Raw genomic sequence first — 15,887 nt, 5'->3', positions numbered from 1 at the left:
TTCACTGAAGGTTCATCAGAAATGCTCTCAGTGGAAGCCTGGCGATCAAGAAGCCTTCTTTGGGAAGGGAAACAGGGACAAAAGGCTGAGGTATGGCAGGATACACAAGAATTGGACTGGAATTCAGTTGTAACAGGTCTGATGGAGTGATGAATCCAAATGTGACATTTTTGGTTTGGTTTTTGGAGGTCAGGAAAGCAGAGGTACAACAGTGAGTGCCTACAGCCATCTTTAACACGGTGGAGGCTCTGTCAGGGATTGGAGCTGCATTTGAACGAGTAGTCCTGAAGAATCTCATCAAAATTAATGAAATTATGACCACAAAAAAGTACTGTGTGATTTTAAACCACCATGCAATACCATCTAGAAAGCATGTGACTGGCAACATGACATGATTTCAAACACACAGCAACACACTGGGACACTACCAGTACTGCAGGTAAAATACTGGAGAGTAAATTTAAATACAGTTGCTCATGAATGCTCATATTTAATATGATCTTCTGTTCACAAATGGCAGCCAATCAGTTGAGTGGTCCTTAAAGGGGGAGAAGCTAAAATAACAAGGAAAGAATGAACTGAGGGCAGGAGAAAGACTAAATGTAAGATAAAAAGGGATCATTTTAAACTATGAACCAAGTAAAGCTAATGTGGTATAATCCATAAAAATATGAAGCTGTAAAAGAACAATCTCACCACCAAATGAAATGTGCCTGTCAATTGTGTGGATGTGAAATGAATACACTGTAAATCTCTCCATCTTACTGTACTCACCTTTGTTTGACTTTTATAGGAAAATCACCTCAGCGCTTCTCTATTTACAGCCTCATCTGTTACTGCACAACGATGACACTGATGTCCTATTCTTTTGAGAGCTATGCAGTGACTAATTTAGGCAGAACCAGATTTGGGAGCTCATATTATACTGATGGTAGTTTAATGTCATTGACCTATTTTAGTTACCGAAGAGAGAGCAGACAGCGGGAAAAGAATAGCAAAAAAAATGGTTTGTAAAAGAGATAAGGTGGAAGACGGAGAGAGAGATGCAGAAAAAAGACAGATAATATATAAAAGATGGAAGCTGCAGTGATCAAAGACAGGGGACAAATGAATGATGAAATCAGAAAGAGATGGGCGAATATAGAGAGAATTTATCACGCGATGATCAGCTGGCAATTTGTCTCTTTTTATGTAGCGTCAGCAACAGCCGCGAGCAGTCATTGTGCATAGTGTGATTTACTGTATACGCTGGGGTGACTCTCGGGCAAGCTTTAGAACTGGGTCAGTGGAGTAGCAGGTAAAACACACGGCACATGACAACGTCTTACAGTTGAAGACACGGGTAGTTGGTGCGTGTGCTTCATTAGAGAAATCTGAGCTTAACAGTGTCGATAACAGAAAAGCAAAGCGCAACTTTAATTAAACCTTTTCACAACTTGTTGCCGTCTTGTTTTCCAGATTTCCAGTCTAAATGTTTCACCATGCTGGGTGCCTCGCTGTGATCTTCCATTGTATTTACTGTCTCTCATAAACACTCACACAGCCCTGAACCTAAACATTACAGATGAGTCACCATTCAATCAGTTGTTGCCCACATTTGGTTGGACAGTCTGTTGGAAGTGCGAGGGCTGTTTTTGGACGTGAAAAGTTGGAAGCCTTGCAAATGTGCTGTAGTTTAATCAGAATAAATAAAATGCCTTTAAATTTAAGGGAGACATTCTAAAAAAAACCTGCTCCCAAATGTCTACTCACTAAATTCATAGATTTGTTGTTTTGCTGTGTGGTTTGATCCGTGGGATTTACTTTTTTCCCAATTTGCAGAACCAGGGCTGTGTGCAAACACTTTTTTAGTGCACACACACACACCACCAACAACAACGAGCAGACCCAGAGGAAATATTAGCTGAATTTGACAAAAAGTGTATTGGATTAGAACGGCGTGCTGCACCTTTAAGTCAGATGTGGCGCTGGCAATGGTTTTCCTCAAATTGTTGGCACCATCTGTTTCCCATCTGTCCTCAAGCCTTAAAATTAAATTGTCTGACAAGATGCCTTGCCGCACATGATGTCTTTAAGGACTCTTGGGTCTGAGGAACTGTAGCATCACTGTCAGCAATGTGTAAATCTCAAAGGAGATTAATGTGTAGATGCCTCCTTAAAGAAGAAAGCTCAGAACTTGGTGAACAGCCTATTTGAATCTGCAGCATGGATTTTTAACAAGTGTGACTTATTTACTCCCCCAGTGAACCAGAGCGTCTGTGTTTTGTAGTCGCTCTATATTTCGAGTTTAGTGCCATGCTTTTTTTTTTACAACACCACATGAGAGTGAACATGTGAACTTGTACTAGGTGGAACCAGTTGGATCTGGCCATAGTGCTCCTGTCAGTGATGGGCATCACGCTGGAAGAGATTGAGATCAGTGCTGCTCTGCCCATCAACCCCACCATCATCAGGATCATGAGAGTACTGAGGATAGCAAGAGGTAAATATGCTTTGACAAATAATCACATGTATTTTTGTTTGTTTGTTTTACAGTTATATTTTTCACACATTGGTTTGAGAGGGGTCAACATTTTAACATTAAACTCAAAATTTTAAGGAAAAAAAGTCCAAATGTGGAGATTAAAGTTGTTATTTCAAGGCAAACAACTGACCCGGCTGCTCTACCCTCTGCACAATGCCTTGTCTAGATGAGTTAGTGAAATTGTACTTCAGAAATTATTTCCATTTTAGCACATGAACACAGTTTGGTGATAAGTATTAGGACAGAGGATGAGATGGTGCAGAAAGCTACAACTGGTCAGAAGAAAAACCCACACAAAGGAAAAAGCTGGCAGTGGACCAATGCAAGGATATCGATGGTTACACCCTCGTGCAGGACAGAGGGAATGTGTTGTATTTCAAGACAGCTGATTAAGGTGTTTCACTAATTTATCTTGAATTTAATCTTGAAACTTTCTCTTTATTCCCCAAATGAACAATATTAATGAAAAAAAAAGATAAAAATCTTTTTTTTTCTTAATGTGGCTCTAATATTATGTCGTATGAAAAGGATTTCTTACTTATGTTAACAGAAGTTTATGGATTTTTTGAGATTTAACAAACAAAAATGTATTTAAGCTTGATTAAATTAAACCCAACTTTAAAGGAAATACTAGTAGAAATGTTGTTACCACACTCCTGGTGATTTTCCTTTGTTAATATGCAGGAAAAAGCTTGACATGAGTGCGTTTGTTTTACAAGGCAAAATCAAGAACTGATGTTTCCACAGATCACTGTTTCCCATTCTATGTACATGTAGCATGTAATTGAACCTGAGGGACTTCCTTCTAAATTCCCACCCTCTCTCTGTCTCTCTCAGTGCTGAAGCTGCTGAAAATGGCAACAGGAATGAGAGCCCTGTTGGATACAGTAGTCCAAGCCCTGCCTCAGGTAAAAAACACTTAGTCTTTCTCTTTCTCTGCTCTCACACACACACACACACACACACACACACACACACACACACACACACACACACACACACACACACACACACACACACACACACACTCCACAGTCCCCCAAGAGAAAGTTGGCCGGTCTCAGTCAATAGCCAAGGGGGGTACTAGCCCCTCTTCTCTTTCTTTGTTGGCCTGTAGGCAACTCTAATGGATGACTCATTTACCACACACACTGGGAGCCTGGAACACACATATGCATCTACGTACGTATACGCACAGGCAGGTTTTTGCCTTGTTTTCACTTTCAGCACCACGGAGAGTACCCAGATTCCCACTGAGACCGCAGTGTGTTAGAAACAGCTTGTAAACTAGTCTGTAGTTCATTTAGTGTTGAATTGTCCACAGAGTCAAACAGTGCCCGGGCCGTCTCTCACTGTTCCAGGGCAACTAATATTCAGCTGCCTGTCTGTTTCTGTTTGTTTTTTCCAGAATAACTGTACTCATTAGAACATGAAGTGTGAAACAGCACACCAAACGTGTTTTAGAAAATATGTGTGATGTTTCTGTTTGCGTGCAATTTCCTCCAGTGTCTCAACATTTATTGGTTAATGTTCTTGGTGTATGCTGGTGTCGTTTTTTGGAGCATTCCTTTTTAACTTCATCAAAACCGTCAGCAAAAAATGAAGCAATAATTTCAGAATTCTGGAAAATTAAATGAGAAGATAAACACCATTCTCACATTTCGGTAACTTTATAATATGATCCACAGTAAGGGCATAATTCCCCTCAAATAAAATGGAATTTTAATATATTTTATTTGAAATTACAGTGTAATTGTATTTAACTACAAGTACTTAAAGGTACTTACAGGAACACTAGAATAAGGAGCATAAAAAGTCAGGATTTTACAGGAAACAAGGACATAATGTTTCTCGTCTGACGTCGTAAATATGCTGTACTTTTCAGGGTACAGGCCGTATTTTGTAGTGGGTTAATTTTGCCTTTTTACATCTTTTTTTTTACTTCTTTATTTAATATTCAACAGATGGATGTTCTATTATTCAACTATCCCTTTTTAATCGTATAATAAATTTGGTAAGCATTATCTTTTCTTTGTACCTTATAGGAAAAAGTAAATACCCACAAAATTTGCAGGCCTATGTCTCCTTTTAGTCATTGTGTTTTAAACAGTGGTTCTCAAACTGTGGGGCAGGCACCACTGGAGGGGCGTGGAGCTACTGCAGGTGTGTTGGGGAGCACCAGGGGAAATGTACAGAGTGAAGCTAAGTTAAATTAACATGATTTATGGATGGGAGGAAAATAAACAGTTAGTTTGCAGATGCTATTGTTCTAACCTTGAGTCTCTTCAAATTCATCATGGATCATTTTAATTGTTAATGATAAAATAATGGGGTGTGGGCCATGGATCATTTTTCAGCTTTGAAAAGTGGGGCATGACAGAAAAAGTTTTCAGAACAAATGGTCCAGACCAACAGGTTTTCCAAAAATAAATGAATGAAATAAAGATGTGTAGTGCCTTATGTAGGACACACACACACACACACACACACATATATATATATAAATATATACACACATGCAGACAGTTTGATCCATTGACCATCAAAACTAAGATGAAGCAAGCACAGAGAAACAGGTGGCGTGTTGAAAGGAGGGCAGGCAGAGGTGAGGGAGAACAGATTCCTTGTCTTTCTTTTCTATTGATCCCGCTCTCATTAACACTGAGCCCTTCACTCTATCCCAAGGGCAACAGGGGAGGTAATTAAAACTAGGGCTAATTAAACAGTTCCAGGAGGTCTGTGTATGTGTGTGCGCACATGTGTGTGTCTGTGTGTGCGTGTGAGGTATTGAAACAGTGAGAGTGACTGCATTATACCTGGTGAGAGATTTAACCTCAGGTGATACTACGCTATATTTCACAGTGAAAATGAAATGGCTAGCTGCCAGCTTTTTTTCAGCGCATCACATAGGATATTGAAGAGATTATTGACATTTCAACAAAGGCTTAAGGACTCAGCTGAAGAGGCAAATGCTTGATAATGCCATGGGAGGGCACAGAATATGAATTACGCTACCGTGGCACACGGCGACAGATGGCTGCTACAATAATAATTTATGAGATAAAACATCATTTCAGCACTCCACAAGTTACACAGTCGGTTTCTGCAGTTAATAGGTCATGACAAGACATGGAGATGTAATGAGGGATCCATACACTGAAAGGGTGTGTAAGCTTAATAGCTCAGCGACATGTTAAGAAATGCATTTTCATGGCTTGTCTTTACAAATAGGCAGTAAGACAAAGTCATTTACCCGCAAGCGTTCTCTGTTAATCTTTCCTCCTTAACTGATGCAAAACGGCTGCAACTTGTCACTAACAGTTTATGCCATGTTAGCGCTAAAGCCCAGCCAGATGTGTATTTATTTTTTTGTCTGGAAATGGCTGACAAAACTCCAGAAATGCCTGTGGAAACTGTAGAAATCATTTAGAAAGCCACTTTCCCTTAAGAATACAATCAAGTTTTGAAAATGAGCAGTTAATGTGTGCGTTTGCTGCCAAATTAAATCATTAAAACAATAAAAGATAGCTTCATCTTTCTCATCTTTGCAAAAAGTAGTCCGTGTTATTTTATAAGTACAGATTAAAGTCAATAATTTTCACCAAACATATTATTAGCCTTAATACTAGACTAGCATTATTGATTGGCTAAGCAATTTAGGAAGAGTAACACACAAAGAGATGCAAATTGTGTAGATATGTTCCCCGTTATGATGCATTTACTGCCATTATTTTCAGTCCAAAGGAAGTTGCGAGGACTTAACTGTAGTATAATTTATATTACATGTGAGACAAGTCTAAGGGGCTAGGGAAAAATGGCTGTTTCCCTAACTGGTTGGCAAGTGATTGCAAGTGAAATTAAAAGTGAGTGAAATTTGCAAAGAGGCCGCTGCACCAAAAACCTTTGGTGATGCTTTGGTCACTAGCAAGTTGCCGCTGTCGCCAGTAGATTGCATGCAAGACACCTCTTGTCTACAAACACTCCTCATTTTACCCTGCAGGCTGTAGTGAAACTTGAAAAGGTGTGATGCAAACTACAAAAGGGCAAAGGTCGCCTTCAAATTAAAAGCCTTGCCTTATCCTGAAACCAACATATTTCAAAATTTTCTCTGTTTCAATTTTCTGTTGTACTTTTCAAAGTTTCTCTACCGCTTGGCGAAAAGTTTGTTTTTTGGAGACAAGTCTTTGTAAGAGAACTAAATACATGGGCTTATGATTGTTGGTCGGACAAGGTGTCTTCACCCCATTCAGGGCCTCTTTCCAGAGGGCAGGAGTGTAAAGAGTTCATATGAAGATTTGGTAGGATTGCGTAGGATATGCATGGTTCTCTGATGCTACAGTTGTCCCTGATGGGTGGTAAGCTGCACCTGATAGTCAGCAATAGCCAAAAACAGTGTGAAAAGTGGAGCTGGGGTTTGGAGGCGGCGCAGGAGCTTGCAATGGACAGCAAATGTGACCAGGCTAAAGCAACTTAACAAATCACAGGCCTCATCATAGATTTATCAATTGGCTGTGTAGGATGTTATCAGCTGATCCATCAGCTGGTGTGAGCTGGCTGTGAGAGCAGCTCCTTTGGATTGAAGCTGAGTTTGACTTTGTGGCATACCTGAACTAACTCCTTCTTCTGCTTTTTTTTCCTTTTACTTTTCACTACATTTTAAATCTCTTTTAATTAATGCTGTTGGCTTAGCAGATAAAGTACATCAGGTATTATATGGTATGTCACTGGCATTTTTAACACTTTTTGAAATCATTTTCATGAGATATAGTAACAAAGATAAACTCTGAGCATATTTAAACCCTGAGCATGTGGAGCTACTTTTAATGTATTCCACTAGATTTGTTTTTCTTTGCTGGAAAAGTCCTTGTCTGGAATTCATTGACAGCTAAACTAAATCAGAAATGTTTGACTTGGCTTCCATTTACTGAGAGCTCTCCGACTAAACCAGACATTACTATCAAAGTTCTCTTTTTCACTATTATTTTCCTCTTCAGAACAGCATCATTATAGACCCTGCCTCAAACAGAGCCAAAAAAAAGCCTGGCAAAGCACCACAATGTAATTTTCTTTATAAACTTCACTTGCACAACAGCTGATGTGTAATTTCCTCTGAACAAATTCTGCCCTAGCCGCCGTAGTGTTGGTGCAGTGTTCTTCAGCTGAACTGGCAGCAAATTTCAAGTACAGTTTCCTTGAAAAATCTCTGTGCATCGAGTATTCCCTCATTCTCAGTGGAACAGTGCTGCTTGCAGAGCATTAAAGCAGAGAATAGGAGGCTAGCTTTTGTATCTGTTTAATAGGATTAGAAATTTTTTAACCATACAACATCATCACTATTAGGGTGAGGCAACAGAAGGCTGTTTTGTGGCATGGATCCAGGCCAAGTCCCAAAAGCCCAAGCTGAAAAATTCACAGAAGCATTGTGGCTTTAGTCGTGTCAAAGTCTGTTTACAGAACCAAGCAGGGTGAGAGGAGCATGGCAGAACAAGTTGGACTATTGGATGAGGTTCATGCATATCCATCACTCAGTGATTTGTTTAATGCTAAAATATAATGAAAATTCGTTTTCTTCTAAAGCACTATAGATACTGGAAATCTTGCAAAAATGAAATTGTACTGTATGAAACCTTTTCAAAAGCAGGAACAAAAATCATTAGAATTGACATAATGTGTGATAATACACGTACTATATTATCATCAATTTATGTTTTACTTAGCAATAACACATTTTATGGATGCAGACGAAGCAGTGATTGATTTATTTCTAGTCATAAGAAAAATACTCATGGGCCACTTTATTAGTTACACTTTGCAAGTAGTAGAACTGCCTTAATTCTTCATGTGTGGCTTCAACAACAATTTTCATGTAAACTGTAGCCTCAGTTTTCTGTTCTTAGCTGACGGGAGTGGAACCAGTGTGCTCTTCTATTGCTGTTGCCCATCTACTTCAAAGTTTAACATGCTGTGCATTTGCAGATGCTCTTCTACGTAACTTGGTTATAACGAGTTGTTATTTGAGTTACCGTTGCCTGTGTGCCTGATCTCCTCTGACCTCTGACATCAACAAGGCTTTTGTACCCAGTGAACTGCAGCTCTCTGGTTATTTTCTCTTTTTTCGGCCACACTAGAGATGGCTGTGTGCGGAAAATCCCTCTAGATCAGCAGTTTTTCAAAATACTCAGTCTGTCAGGCCAATCATGCCACATTCAAAATCTGCATGTTATTGGCTGATTAGATATTTGCAATAACAGTCAGTTATTAATTGTACTTCATAAAGTGTCTTGTGAAGGCATTTAGTTATTGAATATGCGCATATATTAGTGTTTAGAAATCGCTTTTGTTTTTCACTAAAAGGACTGCAACTTGTGCATTAGACACTGACCCGACCATAATGCCATCTACAAAGTGCTTCATTCCTGCAGATATTCAAATACTCTTTATGAATTTATCACAAACGCACAATATTACATTTTTCCTTCTGTGTGTGCCCGTTGTAGGTGGGTAACCTGGGCCTGCTCTTCATGCTGCTGTTTTTCATCTACGCCGCCTTAGGAGTAGAGCTTTTTGGAGAACTAGGTGAGTTCATATAGCATCCTAAAGACCGCCTTGAGATATCAGCTAAATATTTTGTGCTCTCAGAATCAGATAGTGTTTGGTCACACTGCTATCGATTCAATAACAGACAGTATCTATTCAGGATGGACTTACTTGGAGAGATTTTGCTTGCATGCTGTAGTTTTTAGGACGTACAGTGTTGGTTGTTGAAATAACAGTCCCCTTTGGAATCCATTTTCCTCTCACCCCTTTTTTAACTTCTTCTCTTCATCCTTCTCGCTCTTATTCTCAGTTTGCAATGAAGATTACCCATGTGAGGGTATGAGTCGTCACGCTACCTTTGAAAACTTTGGCATGGCCTTTCTTACATTGTTTCAAGTCTCAACGGGTGACAACTGGAATGGCATCATGAAGGTACGAACCAATAGTATCAAGACATATTTCAGTCAGTCTTATTAACTAGATTGAGTGCATGTGAAGGCTTCAGTCTGATGCTACACAGGGTAACATGCAAGTATGTTTTTAAGTGTAATTAAGAGAAAACACTATTAAAAAAATAGACTCTTTAATAGTAAACTGTCACCATCCTGGCCTTCTCTCTAATGATAGCAATGAAAAGGAAATGTGTTAGCTCAGCACAGGAAGCACACATTTCCCTACTGATGGAGGGGGATGACTGCCTCGTGCACATGTAAAAAAAACCCACCAATTTCCTCTGAAATCACATCCACGTCCACCAGGAATAATCACATCTCCTCCATGCGCCGAGGCTGCGCGGGAATCAGAGATTATGCTGGCGCGTGTCGGGTGTGGACCATTAGGCACACACTTGATGCAGGCAGTGTGGATGGTAGCGGGCCATGAAGCAGGACAGCGGGCCACAGATGGTGCCCCTCAGAGTAAATCTTAGCCATTTTATCCATCAACTTGCTACCTGGGCTGTGAGAGAGGTTAGACCTGCTCTGCTTTAGTGGAAAGGAAAGCGGTAATTAGTCATGCAGTGACGATAGAGAAGAGGAAATAATGAGGGAGAGTGCAGCGGGGAGAAAAAGGAGGCACTAGCCGACTGTAATAAGAGGGAAGATGAGAGGAAAGGAAAGGGGTTAAGAGAACTGACCAGTTATTATGCTTTCTCCTCTCTAGGGGGTGAGGGGCTGTGGGTGTGGGATTACAGCAAAAATGCAAAACAGGGAGAGAGTGCGTTTGAAAACGGAGGCTCGGATGACGAGAAAATGGAAATATTTAAGCAAAGAAGATGGAAAAGGATGCAGAAATGATGGGAGCTTTGTGAAGGGGCACAGGGTCTGTAAATGTCAAAGCAAATTAGACAGAAAAGACCAGCTTCAGCTCAGAGGGCTAAAATTGTTATGTGTGGTCACAGCCTGGGTGAGATATGTGTACTTCCTCCAGAAAACACTTGTCACTTTGGTTCTTCTCTGCCTGAACTCCGCTGTGTGCGTGTTAACCAGACTGGAAAACCACTAATAACTTTTCAAAAGACAAAAGAAAAAATATCGTCCCCTTGTTATTTTGCATAGAAGTAAGTGTATGAAGATAATACAAGCAGGCATGAATACAAAGAGCCTTGTTAGCATGAGAAAGATAATTCTACCACTAAAATTACTTTTTGTTGTGAATGATTAAGTTGCTTCAGGGCTGAGCTCGCATCAATACATGAAATTTTGACTCGAGACTTCTTCTCATCATCTCCGCCACTTTCCAAATATTCAAGAAGAAGCTCTTACCCACCGCCCAAAGAGTGACATTAGTGATATCTTATCTGTTTTGCTCCCTTTCACCCAAAACTACCCTTGACCGACCTCTCTCCTCATCCTCTGTCTGACCAGGATACATTGCGGGAGTGCCCACCAGACCACGGCACTGATGTGGACTATGCCTGCAATCCAAGCCTTCAGTTTATCTCGCCCATGTATTTTGTCTCCTTCGTGCTCACCGCCCAGTTCGTGCTCATCAATGTGGTGGTGGCCGTGCTGATGAAGCACCTGGACGACTCCAACAAGGAGGCCCAAGAGGAGGCGGAGATGGATGCAGAAATTGAGCTGGAGCTGGCCCAGGGCACCCTCTGTTGCATGGGCGCCCCCGGTTGCGGGGGTGGGGGGGTGGATAAAGGACTAGTCGTTGCTGGATCGGGGCCTGGAGGCACAGCGGGGGCAAGAGACAGAGGAAGTGCCCGAGGAGAGAGAGGAGACGGAGTGAGAAAGCTGCGACACGCAGTGACTGCTGCGCACCAGGGACCATATAACTCCAGTGACTCCAGCCAGACTATGTACTCACCAGCACAAGTGAGTCTGTCTGCGTGTGTGTGTGTGTGTGTGTGTGTGTGTGTGTGTGAGAGAGAGAGAGAGGGAAAGAGAGAGCAAAGAAAGTAGATCTTTTTGTTTGGTGGGAGTGTGAAAGGCATTTTTGTGTGTTTGATTGAATAAGCATGCATGTGTGTTTGTGCCTGAAAGTAAGGATGAGATATCTATGACCATTAGTTTTTTTAGCATCAGTGTCGAGCCTCATAAGGAGACTTGCTGATGTTCTCAATCTGCAGCAGTACTCTGATAGTTCTACATCTCTCATAGTGATAAAGAGAAGATGCCCAAATATTTGCTCCTTTCTGCAGTGACCACTCTGTCTAAAACCCAAGTGGTCACCGCTTATTGCAAGAACAATATAAATAGTACTATAAGACACTATGGAATACATACAAACGTCAGAAAGTCTGACACAGATGAAGTACAACCTTCTTTTTAGATGCTGTGTAAAAGGAAAATAATAAACACATTTAATAGTTTGTAAATCTTTTAAAACTTGAATTTAATTGAATCTGGTACAAAGAAAATATATCAAATGGTGAAACTGGGTAAAAAAGACAACCTACTTTCACTGGCCTGGTTAGTAGTTACACTTTACTAGTACCTGATCAGACTCTCCTTTTTGCCTTCAGAACTGCCTTAATTCTTCGTGACATCAATTCAATAAGGTGTTGGAAAATTTCCTCAGAGATTTTAGTCCATAATGACATGATAGCATCACACAGTTGGTGCCGATTTGTCAGCTTTGTAGCCTGTTGATTATCTGAGTTGCTATCACCATCCTGTCAGCTCAACAACAAAACATTTTGGCCCAAAGAAATGCTGAAAGGCACTGCTGGTAAACTTAGTTTCTCACTGTAAAACTGTAGTTAAAACCCCATGCAAAGAAAAAGCACGTAAACATGATTCTGCCTCAGGTATTCCTTTATCCACACCTGACTAGGTGTGGTCAATTAGCAACAGCTGAACACTCTTGCACTTCCACTGCAAAGAGATTAGGGGCTGCAGAGGGGCGTAACACACAGGTAACTAAAAATATGTGAAGGCAGCATTAATGGTAAACTGGCCATTGAAAAATTCTTATTATGAAACAAAGAATATGACAAAGAGGTTGTGAACTGGTGAAATCCTATATGCAACTTGTGGGGAAGAGATGATAAAAACCTGCCCACATGTTGCTTACATTAAATTTAAAATGAGCGCCTTTGAAAAAAAATCTCAGTTTCAACATGTTTTTTGTTTTCTTTGTGCCATTTTCGATTGCACAAAAGTCTTAAATGTTTCTTTTTAGAAACAGAGTTGTTATTGTATGCACGCTTTATATATTCCACTGTAAGAGCTGCTATCATTTTTTGATGGAGGCTTCCTCATGGCTGAGTATGTGGGAATTACGCAGGTAAATAAAAATACACAGGTACAGCTCAGACTACAAGCAGACAGTGCACATGAACGGACTTATTATGTATTATTACTGCGATATTTCTGTCTCTCTGGCTGTCTGTCAGTTTGCTTCTCTTTACACGGTGTCAATGGATTAGTTCATGCAGGGAAAATTACATATTTGACGAGCAAGCTGCAAGAATACAAAAGTGATAAACAATGTCAGTAATTTCTGTTTAAATGGTTCTGATGTCAGAGAGAGAGGAGAGAATCATTGCTTGATTTCTTTTTTAGTAAAAATTTACTGACAGCCCGCATTGCTTGAGTGCACTCAATCAGTCGATCTCTTTGTATAAGTTGTTAGAACTTTTGTTCTTTTTCTTTAAGAGATTTTGAGAGAAGGAAGCGAGGGCCTGGAAGGTTAAACATTTACACAAACAGATAAAAGGAGAAGAAGAAAGAGACGCTAAGCGGTGACTTAGCGGCAGTGTTGCACAAAGCCAATTGTTTGAATAAGCTGAGTAATACAAGTGTTAAACCATTAGGGAGAAATTAAAGGCATTTTCCAAAATCAAGCTAAACAACTAAAGTGATATCATGTAGATTTTGTGTATGAAGGTTTTTCGCCTTCTTCTCTGTAGCCAATGCAGTCAGCGAGGAGAGGTGAAAAATGTTAATCACTTATTCACTGAAGCTTTTTTTCATTTAAGCTTTATTAACCTTTCAATGCTCATTTGAGACTATGTGAGCTTGCATACATATGTGCACAGGTTACGCTTTGGAAATCATAATTTCACTGCCTACATCTAATGTGTGTGTGTGTTTGTGTGAGAACGAGTGGAGGGGTCCCTCATTTCTCCTCGCAGTCAGCAGAGACACACGCTTTCATTATGAAATCGCTAATGATAGTCTGAGATTTCCACGCAGAAACACACACATAAAGATGACTCACCGGCTGCCATGAGGAATTTCACCTTTGTAGAGCTAAACTTGGCTGCACGGAGCCATTTTTAGTTCAGCGTTGGCTGACGAAGGAACTTAATGCAGACCAGGGAGAATAAACTGGCAGCATCCTGTCTCTCTCTGTCTTTTTCTCTCTGCTTCTCTTTCTCACAAGCGATGCAGTGAGGGATCTGGCAGTGCGATGTAATATCTTCAGAGCACGGGTCCTGGGGTTTGAGCGTGTGATTGTTCGTACCAGGATGAGTGTGTGTGTATGTGCAAACATTGTCACATAAATTGCTGTAATATTACTGCTAGTAATACTGCTACAGTACTAATCAAAAATCTTGAGACATCCCAAGTCGAGTCTTTGTACCTCACCATTTTCAGAGTTATGTTTTTCTTTTTTGTTTTTTTTTTGTATGTACATGTGAATCATTCAAACATAAAAAAGACACCTAACTCAAGCAGATGAAGCAGTGTTGTGTCTACATACAACAGACAAAGAGCTCATTTTAAATTTTTCTCACGTAATTTTTTCCCATTTCTTTAGTTGCCAAAGATAACACAGTTTAACAGTCATAAAATAGTATTTTTGCACCAACAAAGTAATTAACATAGTAAATAGTAAATGGACTATTTCAACATGGTGTGCACTTTGTCCTTAAAAAATCTGAGGAAACCAGACAAGTGAAGAATAAAGAAGAACTGGCTTGAGTAAAAAAAGAAAAACTTCTACAGCAGCAGATGATCAGTATCTGAAAGTCCTGCCCTTAAGAAATAGGGGGGGAAATCCAGCAAATACCTGATACAGGACCTAAGATATACATCTGGTATTTTAGCTGATCCATCTACTGTTTACTGAAGTCTCATCAGTAATGGCTTTCAAAAAGCTATTCTTAAGGAAGGGAAACAGGGAGAAAAGGCTGAGGTATTCCAGTTACATCAGAACTAATGACTTGTGGATTAAGAATCCAAATTTGATTTTTTAATTGTCAGATCCAAAGAGTGGGGTACAACAGTGAACATCTGCAGCCAGATACATGTTCTGTAAAGTACGGAGGAGGCTCTGTCATGGTTTGCTGCTATATTTCATCCAGTGGTGTTGAACTTTTCAATTATGAACACAAAAACTACCATTGGATTTGATCCAGCATGTAATACCACCTGGAAAGCATCTGATTGAGCACATGACAATGATCCCAAACACACAGAAAAACATAGAGAAAAACACACAGTGGAACACTATTAGGCCTGGATTGGCCTCTCCAGATTCCAGATGTGGGATCATCTTGACAGAAACCAGAACAAAAGGCAGTCACATCCAAAGAAGAGCTCTGAATGTCTTTCAAGAAGCCTGGAGAACTATTCCTGAAGACTACCTAAACAAATGAGTCCACTCTGTGTTAAAGAATAGAGGTGAAATATAAACAGATGAAGGATGGCTCAAGATTTTTGCACAGTCTGGTATTTTTAGAATTAGAGCTACGGCGTTCATCTTTTGTATTCATCTACAAACTGATATTTACGTCCTATACAGAGCAGACAGCTCGGTTGAACTTGGAGATTCTTGGTGCAACTAATGCAATCTATAATGTGCTATATTAAACACTAAGAAAGTCCTTTTTTTAGAGAATAGTGAAACACCAGTAATGCATTGCACAGGGACTAAAGGAGCCACTAGAGGAAGTTGACACATGCACGGTGAGAGAGAGAGAGTACGGGCATAAGAGAGGACAGATAATAGCCGAGCCAGTGACAGTCAGATAGAGGCAGTAATTAATTTCAGCTCTCTCCTCTCCCCCTCTCTCAACTTCCATTCCCTGCAGACGAGCCCTATTGTTGTCCACTAATACAGTTATTAATGGAGGCCACCACCTAGGCCACCACAGTCAATCAAACATTATTTTTATATTAAGCTCTCAACCTACACAGAATGGACTATCTCAGGGCCTCTCTGAGAGAGACAGAGAAGAGTATGGTTTTTTTTATACGTGCATACACCGAGCTGGATGTAGTCAGTTTGTCTTTGTGCCAAAATGCGGCACTGCAGCTCTGTTTCAAAACCCAGCATGATTAAGGTGTATTTATATCGCTGGGAGTACAGTAACCTGTCTTTTGAATCGCGAGCCCACTCACTTTCAAAACATGAACCATGAGTGATT

General features: G+C 40.2%; 1 protein-coding gene across 1 annotated transcript in view; it reads left to right on the top strand.

The window, feature by feature from the left end:
- The window catches only part of LOC116329202 (voltage-dependent T-type calcium channel subunit alpha-1I-like), a 91,390-nt gene that overhangs the window by 61,458 nt on the left and 14,045 nt on the right, over positions 1-15,887 (top strand). Inside the window, exons 26-30 of the mRNA XM_039611124.1 lie at positions 2,349-2,482; positions 3,362-3,432; positions 9,022-9,100; positions 9,372-9,493; positions 10,927-11,382. Coding sequence (XP_039467058.1) covers positions 2,349-2,482; positions 3,362-3,432; positions 9,022-9,100; positions 9,372-9,493; positions 10,927-11,382 — 862 coding nt within the window. The remainder of the gene's footprint in view (positions 1-2,348; positions 2,483-3,361; positions 3,433-9,021; positions 9,101-9,371; positions 9,494-10,926; positions 11,383-15,887) is intronic.

This window comes from Oreochromis aureus, linkage group 4 (genome assembly GCF_013358895.1).
Source record: "Oreochromis aureus strain Israel breed Guangdong linkage group 4, ZZ_aureus, whole genome shotgun sequence".
Taxonomy (NCBI): domain Eukaryota; kingdom Metazoa; phylum Chordata; class Actinopteri; order Cichliformes; family Cichlidae; genus Oreochromis; species Oreochromis aureus.
The sequence above is the reverse complement of the archived record's forward strand: the minus strand, read 5'-3'. Positions and strand labels throughout refer to the sequence as shown.